Source organism: Anthonomus grandis, chromosome 18, assembly GCF_022605725.1.
Source record: "Anthonomus grandis grandis chromosome 18, icAntGran1.3, whole genome shotgun sequence".
In the NCBI taxonomy this organism is placed as follows: domain Eukaryota; kingdom Metazoa; phylum Arthropoda; class Insecta; order Coleoptera; family Curculionidae; genus Anthonomus; species Anthonomus grandis.
The window spans coordinates 8,843,549-8,859,909 of NC_065563.1; the positions used below are offsets into that span (position 1 = coordinate 8,843,549).

The window sequence follows — 16,361 nt, forward strand, 5'->3', positions numbered from 1 at the left end:
CAGTGATTTAAGTGCTACTGAAATCAGGGCAGTGGTGTGAAGCAAGAGATCTATGCCCTTCTACTGTAAAGAGTGCTTAGGCAGCGTCAAGCAGCTGCTGGGACTGATCGATCGTGTAGGGGTACTCGAAAGGGATGTTGGAGTGCTGAAGACTGAAATATCTAAATTGCCTGTTGTACTGGATGAACTTGAAAGGGTCAGGACAAAGTTGGATGCATTACAGGTGGAGGTTACCTCATCTAAGATGCCATTGGCTTCCAATGGCAAGTCTCAACAATCACCACTTACTCAATCAAACGCCGAGGCTAGTAATGTTGTGTTGCAGGAAATTATTGAGAGGCAAAAACGTAACTGCAATTTAATGCTTTTTAACCTAAAGTCCGAGTCGTCTGAAGATCCGACTTTCACAGCAGACATCTCTACTCTGCTTAACGATGTGTGTGGCCGTAATATTCCTATATCCAAGGCATCTAGATTTGGGAAACCCAACTGTAATGGCTGCAGACCAGTTAAGATCACACTGGTGAACCATGGGGATGTCGGCTTCCTACTGAAGAACAGAAGTAAGTTCTCAGGAAAAAAGATATACATTGAGTCTGACCTTACCCCGGCTCAGTTGGAACACCTTAATAATGTCAAGGAAGAACTAAGGCTGCGCAGGGACCGTGGTGAGGATAACCTCTTCATTAAGTATATCAATGGTATTCCCTCAATAGCGGCAAAAAACCAAGGGCAACCACCTCCCCCTCCTTAAAAAATCTAGTTTCTTGCTATTACCAGAACACCCGCGGCCTGCGCTCCAAGACCAATACCTGCTTTAGTGCTGCGTCTACTTCTGGCTATGATATTATTTCCATCACAGAAACTTGGCTCCAAAATGATATACTTGATGGTGAAATCCTTCCCAACTCATACGTAATGTACCGTTCTGACAGAAGAACTGACCTTGTTGCTGCTTCAAGGGGTGGTGGTGTTCTACTGGGGATTCTGAACCACCTCTCCTCAGAAGCCCTCGACCTCTCTGCGATCAGCCAAGAAATACCGGAAATCGATCTGGTAGGATGTAGGGTCAAATTTAATCATTTCATACTGTATATTTTTGTATTGTACGTTCCTCCTTCCATCGACTCCGTGCAATTAGAACGCTTTCTCGAAGCCTTTTCCATGGTTAATGTAATCTATTCTGAACATGTGATTATCCTGGGAGACTTTAATGTCCCCACTTATATTGAACACTCGGTATCTCCCAATAGTAAACGTCAACTTCTAAGTAATTTTTTTGATTTCCTAAACTATAAGCAATTCAATAACGTGGTAAATAACAATCTTCGCTGTTTGGATTTAATCTTTGCAAGCTTTAATATCTCTGTACTTAACAGCGGTGCATCTCTTGTCCCGGAGGATACCTACCATCCTTCTTTGTCATTTGAATTCCATGCAGGCCTTATCTCTCTCAATAACCTAGCCCTTAATAAAGCTGAAATAAAGGAATTTAATTTCAGAAAGGCTAACTTTCCCATTTTGTATCAGCTGCTGCTAGATACTGATTGGTCGCCTGTCATGGTGCAGCAGGACGTCAACTCCGCATGTGATGTTTTTTATGATATACTGAACAACACTTTCGCTAGAGCGGTACCCTTCAAGGTAAAACGTAAAAGACGTTTCCCTCCCTGGTTTTCGGCGGACATAATTCGTAATATATATAAAAAGGAAAGAGCATTTCGTGATTTTAAGATTTCCAAGTCTAAACATCATCTAGAGATATTTAGATCTCTGCGCAAGACAATTAAAGCTCTAACTGCACAAGCCTACAAAATGTACATCCATAGTATTGAGAACAAAATAACCTCCGATCCGAGTGAATTTTGGTCTTTTATTCGAAGCAAACGTAATCAGTCTCAAATCCCCGGCTCAATGAAGCTTTCTAACCAATCATACAATACTCCTGACAGCATTGTGTCCGCTTTTGGAGATTATTTCAGGAGTGTATACACGAACTCACTTCCCAGCGATCATCCTGTCGCCTCTGAACCTCCCTTGACTTGCATAGACGTCGTCGCGCTCGCGGCTACCGACATTATAATGGCGAGCAAGTGTCTCAAAAGCAAAATGACCTCTGGCCCAGATCTAATTCCTAGTTTTTTAGCTAAGGACTGCTCTGTTGCACTTACAGACCCTCTGCTCCACATTTTTAATCTGATCCTTAACACAGGTATTTTTCCCAATATCTGGAAGCAAGCCAAAGTTTGCCTTATCTTTAAAAAGGGCGATGCTGGAACAATAGAGAATTACCGCCCTATATCCATTCTGTGCAATTTCTCAAAGTTATTCGAGTTGGCTCTTTATAAATTAATTTTTCCCAAGGTTAAGTCCATGCTGGCCAACGATCAACATGGCTTTGTTTCTGGCCGCTCATGTACTACAAACCTAGCATTCTTCTCTCAGTTTGTGTGCGAAGCACTTAATGATAGAAGTCAAATCGATGTTATCTACACAGACTTTCAAAAGGCTTTTGACCAGATTGACCACTTCATCCTATTAAATAAGCTTGAACGCCAGTTTGGATTCTCCGATCGCTTGATAAAGCACCTTAACTCCTATTTAGTTGACCGCTCTCAGTTTGTAGTGGTCGAAGGCTTTAGATCTGCTTGTTTTTCACCCACCTCTGGAGTTCCTCAGGGCTCTAACTTGGGCCCCCTTCTCTTTAACGTTTTCGCTAATGACTTGATCTCCACCCTCAATTGCTCTCGGTTAGCATATGCTGATGACCTAAAGCTTTTCCATAGGATTGACTCTATAGCAGATTGTGGTCTACTGCAAGAGAACATCAATACTGTACACCATTGGTGCACTTTGAACCGGCTTAACCTTAATGTTTCCAAGTGTAATGTGGCCAGCTACTTTCGTATGAAAAGTCCAATTGCCTTTAATTACTCAGTTAATGGAGAGTCTCTGGCAAGGTCTACCTGTTTCAAGGATCTTGGAGTCACCTTTGACCAAAAATTTTCTTTTATCCCTCACATCGAAGATACTGTTTCTAGAGCTACTCGCATGCTAGGCTTTATTATTAGAAATTGCAAACTTTTTTTGAACACTGCCACTGCCAAAACTCTCTACTATGCATTTGTTAGATCCAGGCTGGACTACTGCTCCCTCATTTGGTCTCCCATTTACAACCAGCACATTCACCTATTAGAATCAGTCCAACGGCGATTCCTTAAATGTTTGGCATTTAAGGATGATGGAGTCTATCCTCCAAGGGGTTTTGACCATAACCTGCTGCTCTCTAGATATACTGAACGGTCACTTGCGAAGAGGAGAGGAATGCATTCGGTGAAATTCTTGTTTAATTTACTTAACCATAAGATTGACTGCCCATCCCTTTTGCAAAGGATTTGCTTTCATATACCACGCCCAGGATCCAGACAGTGTCCAGCTTTTAACTTGGACACAGCCAGGTCCAACATTCTGTTCCAGAGTCCTATTCACTTTATGTGTCAAAACTTTAACACTATTGCTGATTTTTGTGACATTCACCATGACGATTTGGCACTTATCTTGAATCACCTGCGTATGGTCGGTGGGGGAGGCTAGGTTATTTAGTTTTTGGTTATTTAGTTTTTAGCTTGAATACATTTATTTACTCATTTTTTTTTGCTCTTTTGATTTAAATTAATTCTTGATTCTTTTCCTAATTTAGTGTTGATTTTTTATTATTTATTTTCTCAAGTTCACTACTTTTTTTTTTATTATATAGCAATTCTTTTATAGTTTAGTTGCATGAATCTAATACAATTCATGCATTCGTACATTTATATATTTAATTGATTTTCCTGTAACTGGGTATATGTAACCTGTTGGAAATAAAGCTTATTATTATAAGAAATGAAGACATTGACACAGTGAGATCAGAAATCATTACTTTATTGCAGACTTTTAATCCAGAAGTTCATATTCAACCTATTGATGTACGATTGGAATAAAGACAACTTACCTGACACAAAAGAAACTAATGACCAAAGTGAAAAGTGATGGAAACGATCAAGATGATGGAGTACAAGAAGAAATGGTAGTAAATAAGGAACGAGTGACAACAAATTCGGCAATAGAGTCGATTAACAACATCCTTCAATGGGCCGAAGAAAATGAAGATAAAGTGGAATATTCTAGTATACTCGTTTTACAAAACTTCAGGAATACGATGGTGCAAACAGGACTAAAAACAAAAAAGCAAACAAAAATTACTTCATTTTTTGAAAAAATAGATTAGATCGCCGTTTTTTTATTTTATTTTAATTACAAATGTAATATTTTTTCGGTTTCGCATTAATAAAGTTAGTTTTCTAAAGACAAACGTTGCTTTAATACGTACATTAAAAAAAAATTGATAGAGTGAACAAATCGATATAGTGAACTGGATGTGCATTAATTAGTTCACTATATCGCGAGTCTACTGTAATATGCATTTAACCATTTTGTGGTCGAATGCTCCACTCCCTTCCCCTATTATTTAAAGGTATTTAAATAGTTCAATTTGTGCATTACGTATTTTAAAAAGGACAAAAACTGTGCATTATTATTGACATAAAAAATAATAGCAATATTTATAAGTTGCACCCTTCAATCGTGAAAACTCTATAAAAAAACACCTACCGCAAAACTTAATTTAGATCTATCTTTATCAAAAATTTATTCATTAATATATCATATTTATGGTGATAATTGTAAATACCTTTCTTTGAGTATCTCGATCTCGCTCTTACTCAAACTGTCCCCGTCCTTCAAGCTCCTTCTGCGAGCCCTTTCCAGTGCCCCATTTAAGATTTTTAAGTGTTCATCCTTCAACTTTGTGAGTTCGTTGTTGTGTTTCTCCTGCAATTCTTCAATTTCCTTCTTGTATTTGTCAGCGAATTTGTCTCTGAGTTGTAAAAGTTCGGAGGGCCAGTCTTCGTCTATATCGGTCTCACTTGAGGCTAACCTCTAGAATTTTTAAGGTTTTTATAGTGGATGTTTGTTATATGTGGGTTTAGTACCTGAATTTGGGATTCTAGCTCGTTAATTAGGTCGAATTTGGCCAAATGGATTTGTTGCTGTAAGCGTCTCTCGTAGCTCTCCACCAGTTCGGTTAGCTCGAAATCTCCGGAATTGGCCTGGAAAAAGTTTAACTGATTTACAACAGGTGCACATAGGCATGACCAAAAGTGGAATTTTAGGAATGGAATTTGACATACTACATATGAAGGCACTTAAAAATTTGTTAAGAAACTTTAATATTTCTTTTAGGGATTAATTCAGCTACAGCCATTTTGGTCGAACCATATTTGATAGAACTTTAACCCATAAAAATTTAACTTCTATCTATAATTCAAAAAATATTTTAGGGCATATGATAAATAATGAGCACTCACTGTCTCACCAGGGATTTCCTTTTTTTTATAATTTTTCCACACTGCTTTAAAGGTATAACCTGCTCAGCGACAGAGCTTATAGTATTTAAAAGTTCATCATAGCTTAAATTATAATAAGAATAAGTATATTAATCTACTAGTGTAATCTAATTTTTGATTAATAAAATATTAATCAAAATCTTATCGTGATATGCTCCCCAGTCTGCTCTTTTAAAATTTTTAATTTCATATAAACTGACAAAATTGTTATCCAATTTATTGCTACAAATGTGTTTAACGGAAACACATGTAGGAAAATGGTCACTGTTAGCACAGTCTTGAATTGTAAACCACGAGGTCTTTGCAGCCAGGGCTTGATCAGGGCAGATCTACAGCACTAGAAACATTACCAAATTGCAATAAAGTTGGAGAGCTATCATTCATAATAATTAAATATGTAATTAAATTGTTAAAAATAAAGTCATTAATTAATTTACCAGCCGTATTGGGAGTTGAAATGTCCCATAATGGGTGATGTGGATTTAATGGAACTTTCACTCAAAGTTGAAGCAATTTTTAAAAAACACTTTCATATATGAAGAATTTTTGTAGCTCAAGAATTTGTGAGTTAGACTCAGATTTACGGAAGTGGACTAAAGCAGGGCCAACAGTAGGATTTTATTAATGAGATTTAATATAGTACAAATAGAGGCACTTTGGAATATAACTAAAAGAGGTAATCTTTGTGAAAGAGCCTGAAAAAATGGAAAACTGACTTGAAATGCCGGGAAGATATAAAAAATGAAGAAAACATCTTGAAACTGCCTGAAAAATGGAATAATTACTTGCAACTTCCTGGAGAAATGAATGTGAGCTTAATTGTTTGGAAGGAATGAAAATTTTCTGAAAAATCTCTGCATCTAAGAAGGGCCTCTTTTAAATCAAAGTTGTTTTCAACGAACCCGATTATCTTTTGCAAAAATTTAAGATTTACTTTTCATAGGGTTCAAGATAGCAACAAGATAGTTTAATTTTTTTTTATTAAAAAATTAACATACATGTTCTGCAAATCCGTCCCTGGACAGGCCAAATAACCTGCAATTTCTCAAAAAGTGCCTCACCACCTATCATTTAAAACCTAAATATTTCATTCAAATTGCTATAAGCGTTTTTAATATAGAGTAAAAAAATCGATTTTTCTGAAATATTTCAAACAACTTCTTTATGGCTCCTGTTTATATTCTAGCATTTTTGACCATTTGAAACGGGACACCCTGTATAAGTTTTATTTCTAAATTTATCTCGACTTTCTGGAAATTGTGTTTTTCTGATATCACTTTTTCCCATAAAAATCTATCTTTCATATATGATACCTCAAAAACTACTCCAAACATTTTAATGAGGCTGTCACTCAAAGTTGAGGCAATTCCTAAGGAACGTGTACATATACGAAGAATTCTTGTAGCTCAAGAACTTTTTAAGTTAGACCCAGATTCATAATAGGTGAACCTAGACAGGGCCAAAAGTGAAATTTTAAGAATGGGTAATTTTTTAGTTATTTGTCGCAAGGTAGGCACTCGTTTTTCCGTAACATAAAAGTTTATTATGATTCGACGGAGAAGGCCGCGGTCGAAATCGTCCAAGTTGGATTTTGATGCAGCTTTAATTCGGTTTTTGTTGGGCGATGTAAATGATGTTCAAGCACCCTCTTCAAAATTTTTCATTTCCCTAGAGATGCGTTTGATGGTAGCCAAACTTACTCCTGTTGCTAAAGCAGCACGCTCCTGAACTTTCTTAAAATCTTTTAGAGGCTGATTTTGTGCAGCCTCTTTTTGCATAAAAAAAGCACATTAGCTACCACCTCTCTCGTTTGTCCTGACAAGACTTTTCTGTTTAATTTCGAATGAAATTCCATGGTAACTAACTGGCGAGTGCAGCGCCAGAGACCACTATACATCCACTGGTGGCCAAAAGTAGATTGACAAATTCCATTTTTATAGATATATTTTATCTGAAGCAAAGGAAAAACCGGTTGAGCTTATTAGTGTTCAGGAATGTAAACAACATAGTTTAAAGAAACAAATTCCTTAGATTTTTATTGCTTGCACTTTTTCTCAATATTTTTTTTATCAAATTCCAATATTTTTGTTTGGTGGCCAAACAAAAGACTGCTAGGTGGCCAAAATTGGATTGACAAACAACATATTTATTCAGTATCTGAGTTTTATGCGTTGGTTTCTGTTGATTTGACTGTCTTTACTATTAGTTTTGAAAAATATTCACAATGTCACGTGGATAACTTTATTGATCGATATTAAGATGCGAATAATCGACGATTACCGGAAAGGGGTTAAACAGGCGGATATTGCTCGAAAATTTTCTCTTTTGAGGGCAACAGTAAGTCAAATAATAAAAAATGTTAATCTCCGTGGAAGTGTTGTTCCTCTAAAAAAACTGGCCGACCAAAGAAGACCACTAGTCGTGTTGACAAATTAATTTTGAAAAAAGCAAAACTTGACCCATTCGCAACTTCAAAAGAAATCAAGCTGCATTTGGAAGAAGAAGGTGTGGGTTCAGTTAGTTGTCATACTATTAGAAGGAGACTTCAATATAGTAATTTAAAAACAAGACGCCCTGCAAAGAAACCACTGCTAAGTTTAAAAAACGTACAGGCGCGATTGAGCTTTGCTCGAGAACATAGTCACTGGACAGTCTCCGAATGGAAAAAGGTTATTTTTAGTGATGAATCAAAGTTCAATTTGATTAATTCGGATGGCAAAAGAAATGTTAGGCGTCCTGTGAACCCAAGGTATGATCCCAAATATACAGTGTCCACAGTCAAGCATGGTGATTGTGTGGGGGTGTTTTTCGGGCTATGGGATGGGTCCACTACACTTGATAGAAGGTACGGTGAATCGTTTCATGTATAAAGACATACTGCAGGATGTTATGGTACCTTACGCTGATGAAGTTATGCCACTCAACCACTACTTTCAACATGATAACGATCCGAAACACGCATCCAAGGTCGTTAAGCAATGGTTGACCCAAGAAAAAATTAATGTTATCAAATGGCCGTCACAGTCACCGGACCTAAATCCGATCGAGAACATTTGGGATTACAATGATCGTCACATCCAATGTAAAAATTTCAAAAATAAACAAGAACTTTTTGAAGCTTTAAAGGCATGCTGGATATCCATTGACATTGTGACATGTTGGTGGAAGTGAGAAGAAATAGAGGCCATGCAACGCATTATTGAATAAAACCCTTTAAATTTTCTATACTTATTTTTATTTTAGTAAGCTTTAAATTTGTCAATTTAATTTTGGCCACTTAAAAATTGTTTAGTTTTTTAATTTTTTTTTTAATAAAATTGGGTATTTCGAATAAATAGTTTAAATATAATAATTAAACATTACAAATAGGCTCCGTTGTTTTTTAATCAGGTACTGTTCCACCTAATTTATTATTTCCTAAACCGTGATATAAACAAATTTGAAAAATAAGTAAGTGTTAGTTGTCAATCTACTTTTGGCCACCAGTGTAGGTACCTTTTTTACCTAAACTTTGAATTTGCCCAAAAAATTCTCAAAATTGCCTACCTTCAATTTTATTTTAATCTCTTAATTTTCTTGCAAAACATGTATTTATTTGAAATTGCATTAACTTAATCCTCAATTTGTGAAAAGAAAAATAAAATCAACTAGGTAGGTATTATACCCCATAAAATCAACAACGATTATTGCATAAAATTTTATCGGTTTTAAGACTTACTACAGGCAAATAGTGTTTGTACAGTGTACTCCGTCTATAGCGTACATGGGATGTAACATACTTCCGGTTATTACGTACTTATAATTCGGAACTCGCCCAAATAGTCTTCTCATTTTACTGGATATAACGTACTAACTAAAATTTTAACTCCGGCTATAACGTTCAATATTTTTGCCCGATTGTCAGTAATTTTCCGGTTGTAACGTACAAAGGTACGTTATAAGCAGAGTAATTTTCTACCTCTGTCGGGGATTCCCATTAATCGATACTGAGAAGTTTCTCTCGTCGCGCGTTGGCACCGAGGCCGCCGGGGATTTCCAGTTCTCGACTCGACGAGAATTTTTATAGAACATGCAAAATGAGATGACCGGTAGTTTTAGATTGGACATTGCGTTTTATTGTGCGAGTGCGAGTTTTAGTAGTTTTTTTGGTAAAATGACGGATAAGCGCAGTGCTATAAATTTGAAAGAAAAAATAGACATTAAAAGTATTGAAAGTGGCATTAACAAATCGGAAATTGCGAAAAGGAAAAATATGGCAAAAACAACAGTTTCTACAATTTGGAGCAATCGCGAAAAAATCAAGGAAGCAAGTGAAAATAAATCGCAAAGAATTAAGAAAATTAGGAATCCCGTACGCCCAGATGTGGATCAAGCTCTTATTCGATGGTTTGAGGTGAGAAGAACCGAAAATATTCCTATAAGTGGACCACTTTTAAAAGCAAAAGCGGAAGATTTATCTAAGGGATTACACGGTGGAGATTTTAAGTGCTCTACGGGTTGGCTCGAGCGTTTTAAAGTTCGTCACAACATCAATGTCGGCAAAGTGTCCGGTGAAGCAGGAGATGTTAGCAGGGAAGCTGTGGTGAACTGGTTAACCGAGAAAAGGCCAAAAGGCAAAGAGGTATTGCACAAAAATACAGCTGTAAAGATATTTTTAATAGGGATGAGACCGGACTATTTTACAAGATAACTCCAGACCGTACACTGAAATTTAGAGGAGAAAAGTGTGTGGGAGGCAAACAATCAAAGCTAAGATACACCGTTTGGGTTTGTGCAAATATGACAGGTAGTGAAAAATGTAAACTTCTTGTCATACGAAATACGAACGACCGAGGTGCATGAAAAATATTATAAACCTGCCTGTTATTTATAAATCGAATAGACGCGCATGGATGACTTCAGACATTTTTATTAATTATTTGAAAGAGTGGGATGAAAAACTAAGACGTCAAAAAAGAAAAATATTGCTTCTAGTGGACAATTGTGCAGCTCATCCAAAGAATGTGTAATTTGACAAATATCAGATTCGAATTTTTGCCTCCCAATTGCACTTCTGTCATACAACCAATGGATCAAGGCATAATAAAATGCCTGAAAACCTATTACCGTAGATATTTTATGTATCGCCTAATTCAAGCATTGGATAGTGAGGAAACGTTAAATCTAACAATTCTAGACTCGATAAAAATAATTGCGAAATCTTGGAATGAGGTTTCACAAAAAACGATTTAACCCTTAACTACTGTGGTGCGGTCACCATGACCGCAGCGCTTATCAAGATCTCTAAAATTTGCCCCCTCTCAAGTTATAATGCCTTGGGCGTCCTTGTACCTTTAAATTAGTACAATTCAAGAAAGCAGTGCGAGTACGTCGTGTTTTATGTCTCTATTTTTTTAGTTACGCCGAGTTAAATTTTTTTTGCGGTCATAGTGACCGCAGTACAGTAACGGTGAAATATTTTATTCTTTGCTTGTAACGAATATTCAAATTTATTATGGCTAATGATGCGCCAGGTCCGTCAAAAAAAATTCGGTTTTGCGATACTGATTTTGAGTCTACAGGTTTAAGGTGGTTAGATGAAATCGAAAATGAAATGTTGACTGCAATTGAGAGTGATGAAGATAGTGCCAGTGAAAGTATTTATGAACCAAGTGAACATGACACTGATACAGAACAGGAAGGGGAAGAAGAGGAGTTTGCCAATACCGACGAGCAGGAAGATTCTGAGGATTATGAGGAACCGGTAAACCAAGCTTCCAAAAAATCAAGAAATTTCTATGGCAAAAACCGATTCAAGTGGTCATCTGAGAGCTTTACATCGCGAAGCCGAACTCCAAAGCACAATATTGTGCTTCGTTTACCAACTCTACGAGGATCCGCTAGTCTGTTAGGGCATGAAGCACAACCTTTTGCAGTTTGGAACTTGCTGATCACGGATGATATGTTAAAAACTATTTTGCATTGGACTAATGAGAAAATAAAGAAACAAAGGGCCAATCTAAAAAATTCATCAAGATCAGAGCATCAAGATTTGGACATTGTTGAGTTAAAAGCTTTTATCGGCCTGTTATTTTACAGCGCAATTTTTGTGTCAAATCATGAAAATATATCCAGAATATTTGCAACCGATGGCACTGGACGAGAAATATTTCGATGTGTGATGAGTAAGCAGAGGTTTGCATTTCTATTAGCGTGCTTACGCTTTGACAATTCTTTAGACCGAAATATCAGGAAACAAGAAAATCCACTTGCTGCAATATCTGAACTTTTTGATCAGTTTATCAAAAATTGTCAGACTCTATATTCTTTGGGAGTAAACTGCTGCATTGATGAGATGTTGGTCTCTTTTCGAGGAAGGTGCAGGTTTAAAATGTATATGCCCAATAAGCCATGCAAATATGGAATCAAGATCGTATGTATGACAGATGCACGTACACACTATTTTTTTAATGGGTATATATATACTGGAAAAGACTCTGATGGATTTGGTTTGGAAGAACATTTAAAAAAATTTAATAAACCAACGCAGTCTGTATTGAGATTAGTACAACCAATAGCTGGATCAAATCGAAATATTACCGCCGATAACTGGTTTACTTCTTTAGAACTTGTCGAGCAATTAAAGAATCGGAAACTTACGTATGTCGGAACTGTTAAAAAAAATAAAAAAGAGATTCCCCCAGATTTTTTACCTAAAAAAGACAGAAAAGTTGGTAAGGATGGAACTTTATTTGGTTTTACTAAAGACGTAACCTTAGTTTCATATGTTCCACAAAAAAATAGAGCAGTGATTCTCGTATCATCCATGCACCATTCGACATCATTTGACGATGGCACGGAAAAGCCAGAAATTGTAACCTACTATAACTCTACGAAGGGCGGGGTAGATGCCATAGATGAAAAATGTGCCAAACACTCTACAAGTCGCCGTACAAGAAGATGGCCTATGGTTATATTTTTCCGAATCTTGGACATAAGCGGAGTAAATGCCTATATTCTTCATCAGAGTTATAAGAACAATAAAGTAATGGAAAAAACCGACTTTATTAAAATTCTTGCTAATGAGCTTGTCAGGCCGCATTTAGAAAGAAGAGCCAATAATCCAAGAATTGCTCGAGATCTACGGTCTACAATAAAAAGAATTCTAAATATTCCTGAAGAACGTCTGGAACAGGTGGAAATGGAAAAATTGGAAAAAAGGAAAACGTGTTACACTTGTCCTTCAAAACTAAAAAGAAAAACTTTTCATTTGTGCTACATGTGTACAAAACCCATTTGTGTTGAGTGTTCGACAAAGCTTTGCATAAACTGCAGGCATAATTTGTAACTTTTTTAACATGTGCAATTTTTTTTAGATAATGTTGTTTATGTAATGTTAAGTTTTTTTTTGTAACTCCATACCTTTATCTTTAAGAAAAAATAAGCCATATTATTTTAGAATTATTACTTTTTGTTTAATGTTTATTTTAAAAAAAACTGTAAAATTTTGAAAAAAAAGCCTTATGAAATAAAAACATTTAAAAAAATATATATATTTACTGGTTTTGTTTGTTTACCTTCGATTTTCATTAAAAACCTTTTAATATTTATTATAAATAATAAAACAATATGAAAAACACAAAAATATATTTTTTGGCGGTAATTATATTTGCGGTCACCATGACCGCACTACATGCGTAACGCTATTAAATCGACACTACAGTAGTTAAGGGTTAAAACTGCTTTCGACATGCTGGTCTAGTGAAATCGATCGAGGAGTTTGATTCAGATGATAACTTGCCTCTGAATCAGTGGTACGAGAAATATAAAAGTGTTGATGATGATGACTGGGATATTCCGCTAAGTTATTGGTTGCAAAATCACTGCCAAGACGTAACTACTGTAGAAAAATATATTCCTGAACTAGATAATTTTACGACCATCGACGATAATCTGGTAGCAACGGAGACCGTAACGGATTGCGACATTATTGCCGAAGTTATAGAATCAAACTGTTTAACGAATTATTTAAGTTCCGATAACGAAAGCGGCGATGATGATGGACCAGTGAACGAACCCATTCCAAGTTATTGTGAAGCACTTTGTGCAATTAAAACTGTTACGAATTTCTTACAATATACTGATTACGGATCTTATGATACAATTTTACAAGTCTCGTTAAAAGTTGAGAAGCACATCGAGAATTTCAAATTGTGTAGAAAAAATCAGCAACAAAAATAACACGTTATTTTTTTGAAAAATCGTAACTAATAAATAGTACAGATTTATTTTGATTACATATGTATATGTATCCTATTTTAATGTTATATGTTACATGTTACATATTAATATTATATCTTTTTTTGTATTTAATACTTAGAATGTATTTTTTGTTAATTTAGTCCTTTAATTAAAACAAATAAATCTTTACATATTTATTTTTATGGGTTTCTTTTATAGCGTACCTCCGGTTATAAAGTACTGATTTTATTCACCCTAGAGGGTACGTTATAACCGGAGTTCACTGTATTTAGTTGTATTATATAGGTATTTATTTATTACCATTATTTGGTATACCTGGACACGTTGTCTTAATATGTTTTTAATCCTTATAGCTATAAACAATATAAATGATCAGTGACCACTGCTATTACAGTAATAAACGAAAATATAGTAAAAATTATACTCATTTGTAATGACGCCATTTTTTTGCAGCATTATAGAGCAATAAATTAGCAATTACATTAGCAACCAATTAAAATAATTATAAAATATTTAATTCCAAAATATTTAAAGCAAAAACACTAGTACTAGGTATAATAAATAATCTCAGCCGAAGACAAATTGTGTTAATTGAAATGTTTATATTTTATAATAGTATTTAAAGACTTCAGGCACATTTGTGCTACTTGGGATATTTACCGAAACAATATCGAAAATCAAAATTAATCAAAAAAACTCACCACTTCTTGCACCGTAGACCTAACCACACAAACCCCACTCCTCCTCACCTCGTCCAGCTGAAACCTCAAATCGGAGATCTCCTCCAAGTATTTATTTTCGATGGCCCTCACCTCCAACTTCTCCCCGATCTTCAACAAACCGTTTAACTCAGTGCGCACTTCGATTTCGATGTTCCGCAGCCCCTTATCGCCGATATCCTCCAAACAATGTTTCGCTAATTTCTGCGAGAAATTGGCGAGAATTTCTTTAAACCGTTCCACGTCCTCTTTGGTATTGAAAATGTTCGTTTCACAGTCGCCCCCCGGCCCTGGTTGGCTCGACAGTAGAAAATCCCCGCTCAAGTCCGCCTCTGAACTCGTACCAGACATTTTTCTACTTTGTTGACTGAATATTTCTTCTGAATAGCTGAAATTAGGTTGTTTGTATTGCCGATATACGAGGTATATTGAGAGCATTTTAATATTTATGTTTATAGTTTTTATTTATGGAGGCTATAAATAGAACTTGGATTGTGAGTTTTGTAGTTTGAGACACTGAGGATTTTTAATGCAATTTAGGCAATTTGAGAAAAAAAGTTCACTTTAACCATAAATTAGTAAAAGAAAAAATCTTTTACTTACTTCTTTTCCAACTCCACACACTTCTTCTCAAAATACGTCCTTAACTCCTCCACTTCTGTGGTATGTTTCCTCTCCAGTTCCTCCTTTAAGTCCATTAGTTCTGTAGACCCACATTTGATATTCTCCAATAAGTTCCTTAGCCTAGTTAGTTCAGTCTCATATTCTTCTTTATTTTGGACCATTTTTTCCTAAAAAGGACCCGATTACTATTAACTAAACCAGTACTAGTAATTTAAGTAAGTACCTTTAATTCTACGAGTTCTTCATGGAGCTTTGTTGCCTCTCCATTTTGAGTATCACATTGATGTTCCTCCACCATTTTTGAGGTTTCTCTTACGGTATTTTGTAATTGAGCGATTTCCTCCTTGAAAGTTTCTACTTGGGCAAGGAGTTCTTTACGTTCGTTCGCTGCCTGGTCCAAGGACTCACTGAGTTTTTGTATCAGATCATTTTTATATATTATGGCACTATTATATTCCATTAACTGAAAAAAATTCAATGAACTATATCAGAAAAAGACAATTTCCAGAAAGTCGAGATAAATTTAGAAATAAAACTTATACAGGTCTTGTCCTCTTTCAAATGGTCAAAAATGCTAGATTATAAATACATAAAGAAGTAGAGCCATAAAGAAATAGGACATCGATGGTCGGAAGTGCACCCAAAATACAGAGTGGTGAGGCACTTTTTGTGAAATTGCAGGTTAATTGACCTGTCCAGGGACGGATTTGCAGCACATGTATGTTAATTTTTTTATAAATAAAAGGTATGCCACTGTCTTTTTTTGAAAAAAAAAATCAAAACTTTTTTGTCACAACGAAAAGTTTAATATCATTTATACATGTTATGTCTTAAGAAACATGTTAAATAAAAACCTTTTATTATCTGTATATAAATCTCTTGTAGAATCCTTATTAAGATATGGGATTGTTGTATGGGGTGGTATGTATAAGAGTACATTGAGTTCGTTGAATGTTGTACAAAATTATTTGCTAGAAGTAATTTATAGAAAAAATAGGCTTTACCCTACGAGGTTGTTATACTCTAAGACTATTTTTGATGTACGGTCCTTATACATAGGGTTTCACGAGATTCTCGAAATTCGAGATTTTTCGTCTCGTCTCGATTTCGGGACGAGATCGAGACGAGACTGAGGTTGTTTTTTCGAGACGAGATCGAGAAAATCACTTCGAGATTTTTCGAGATCGAGAAATTTTTTCGAAATTTCTCGATCTCGAAAGACTGTAGATCCTGCAATAACTCAACAGCCTTTAAAAGGTTAGAAGAATGAAAATGAAAAACTATGTTGGGAAATAAATTTAATTCATTTTAAACATAAGAAAATTAACAA

At 35.5% G+C, this 16,361-nt stretch overlaps 1 protein-coding gene across 6 annotated transcripts in view; it reads right to left on the reverse strand.

The window, feature by feature from the left end:
* The window catches only part of LOC126747071 (putative leucine-rich repeat-containing protein DDB_G0290503), a 119,534-nt gene that overhangs the window by 89,359 nt on the left and 13,814 nt on the right, over nt 1–16,361 (reverse strand). For 5 of the 6 annotated variants that reach the window (XM_050455568.1, XM_050455567.1, XM_050455565.1 and 2 more), the window contains exons 3-7: nt 15,255–15,494; nt 15,011–15,198; nt 14,390–14,795; nt 5,034–5,150; nt 4,733–4,980 (exon numbers count right to left, since the gene is read on the reverse strand). In XM_050455568.1, the coding sequence (XP_050311525.1) occupies nt 4,733–4,980; nt 5,034–5,150; nt 14,390–14,795; nt 15,011–15,198; nt 15,255–15,494 (1,199 nt within the window). The remainder of the gene's footprint in view (nt 1–4,732; nt 4,981–5,033; nt 5,151–14,389; nt 14,796–15,010; nt 15,199–15,254; nt 15,495–16,361) is intronic. The other variant, XM_050455564.1, reaches the window with a different exon arrangement.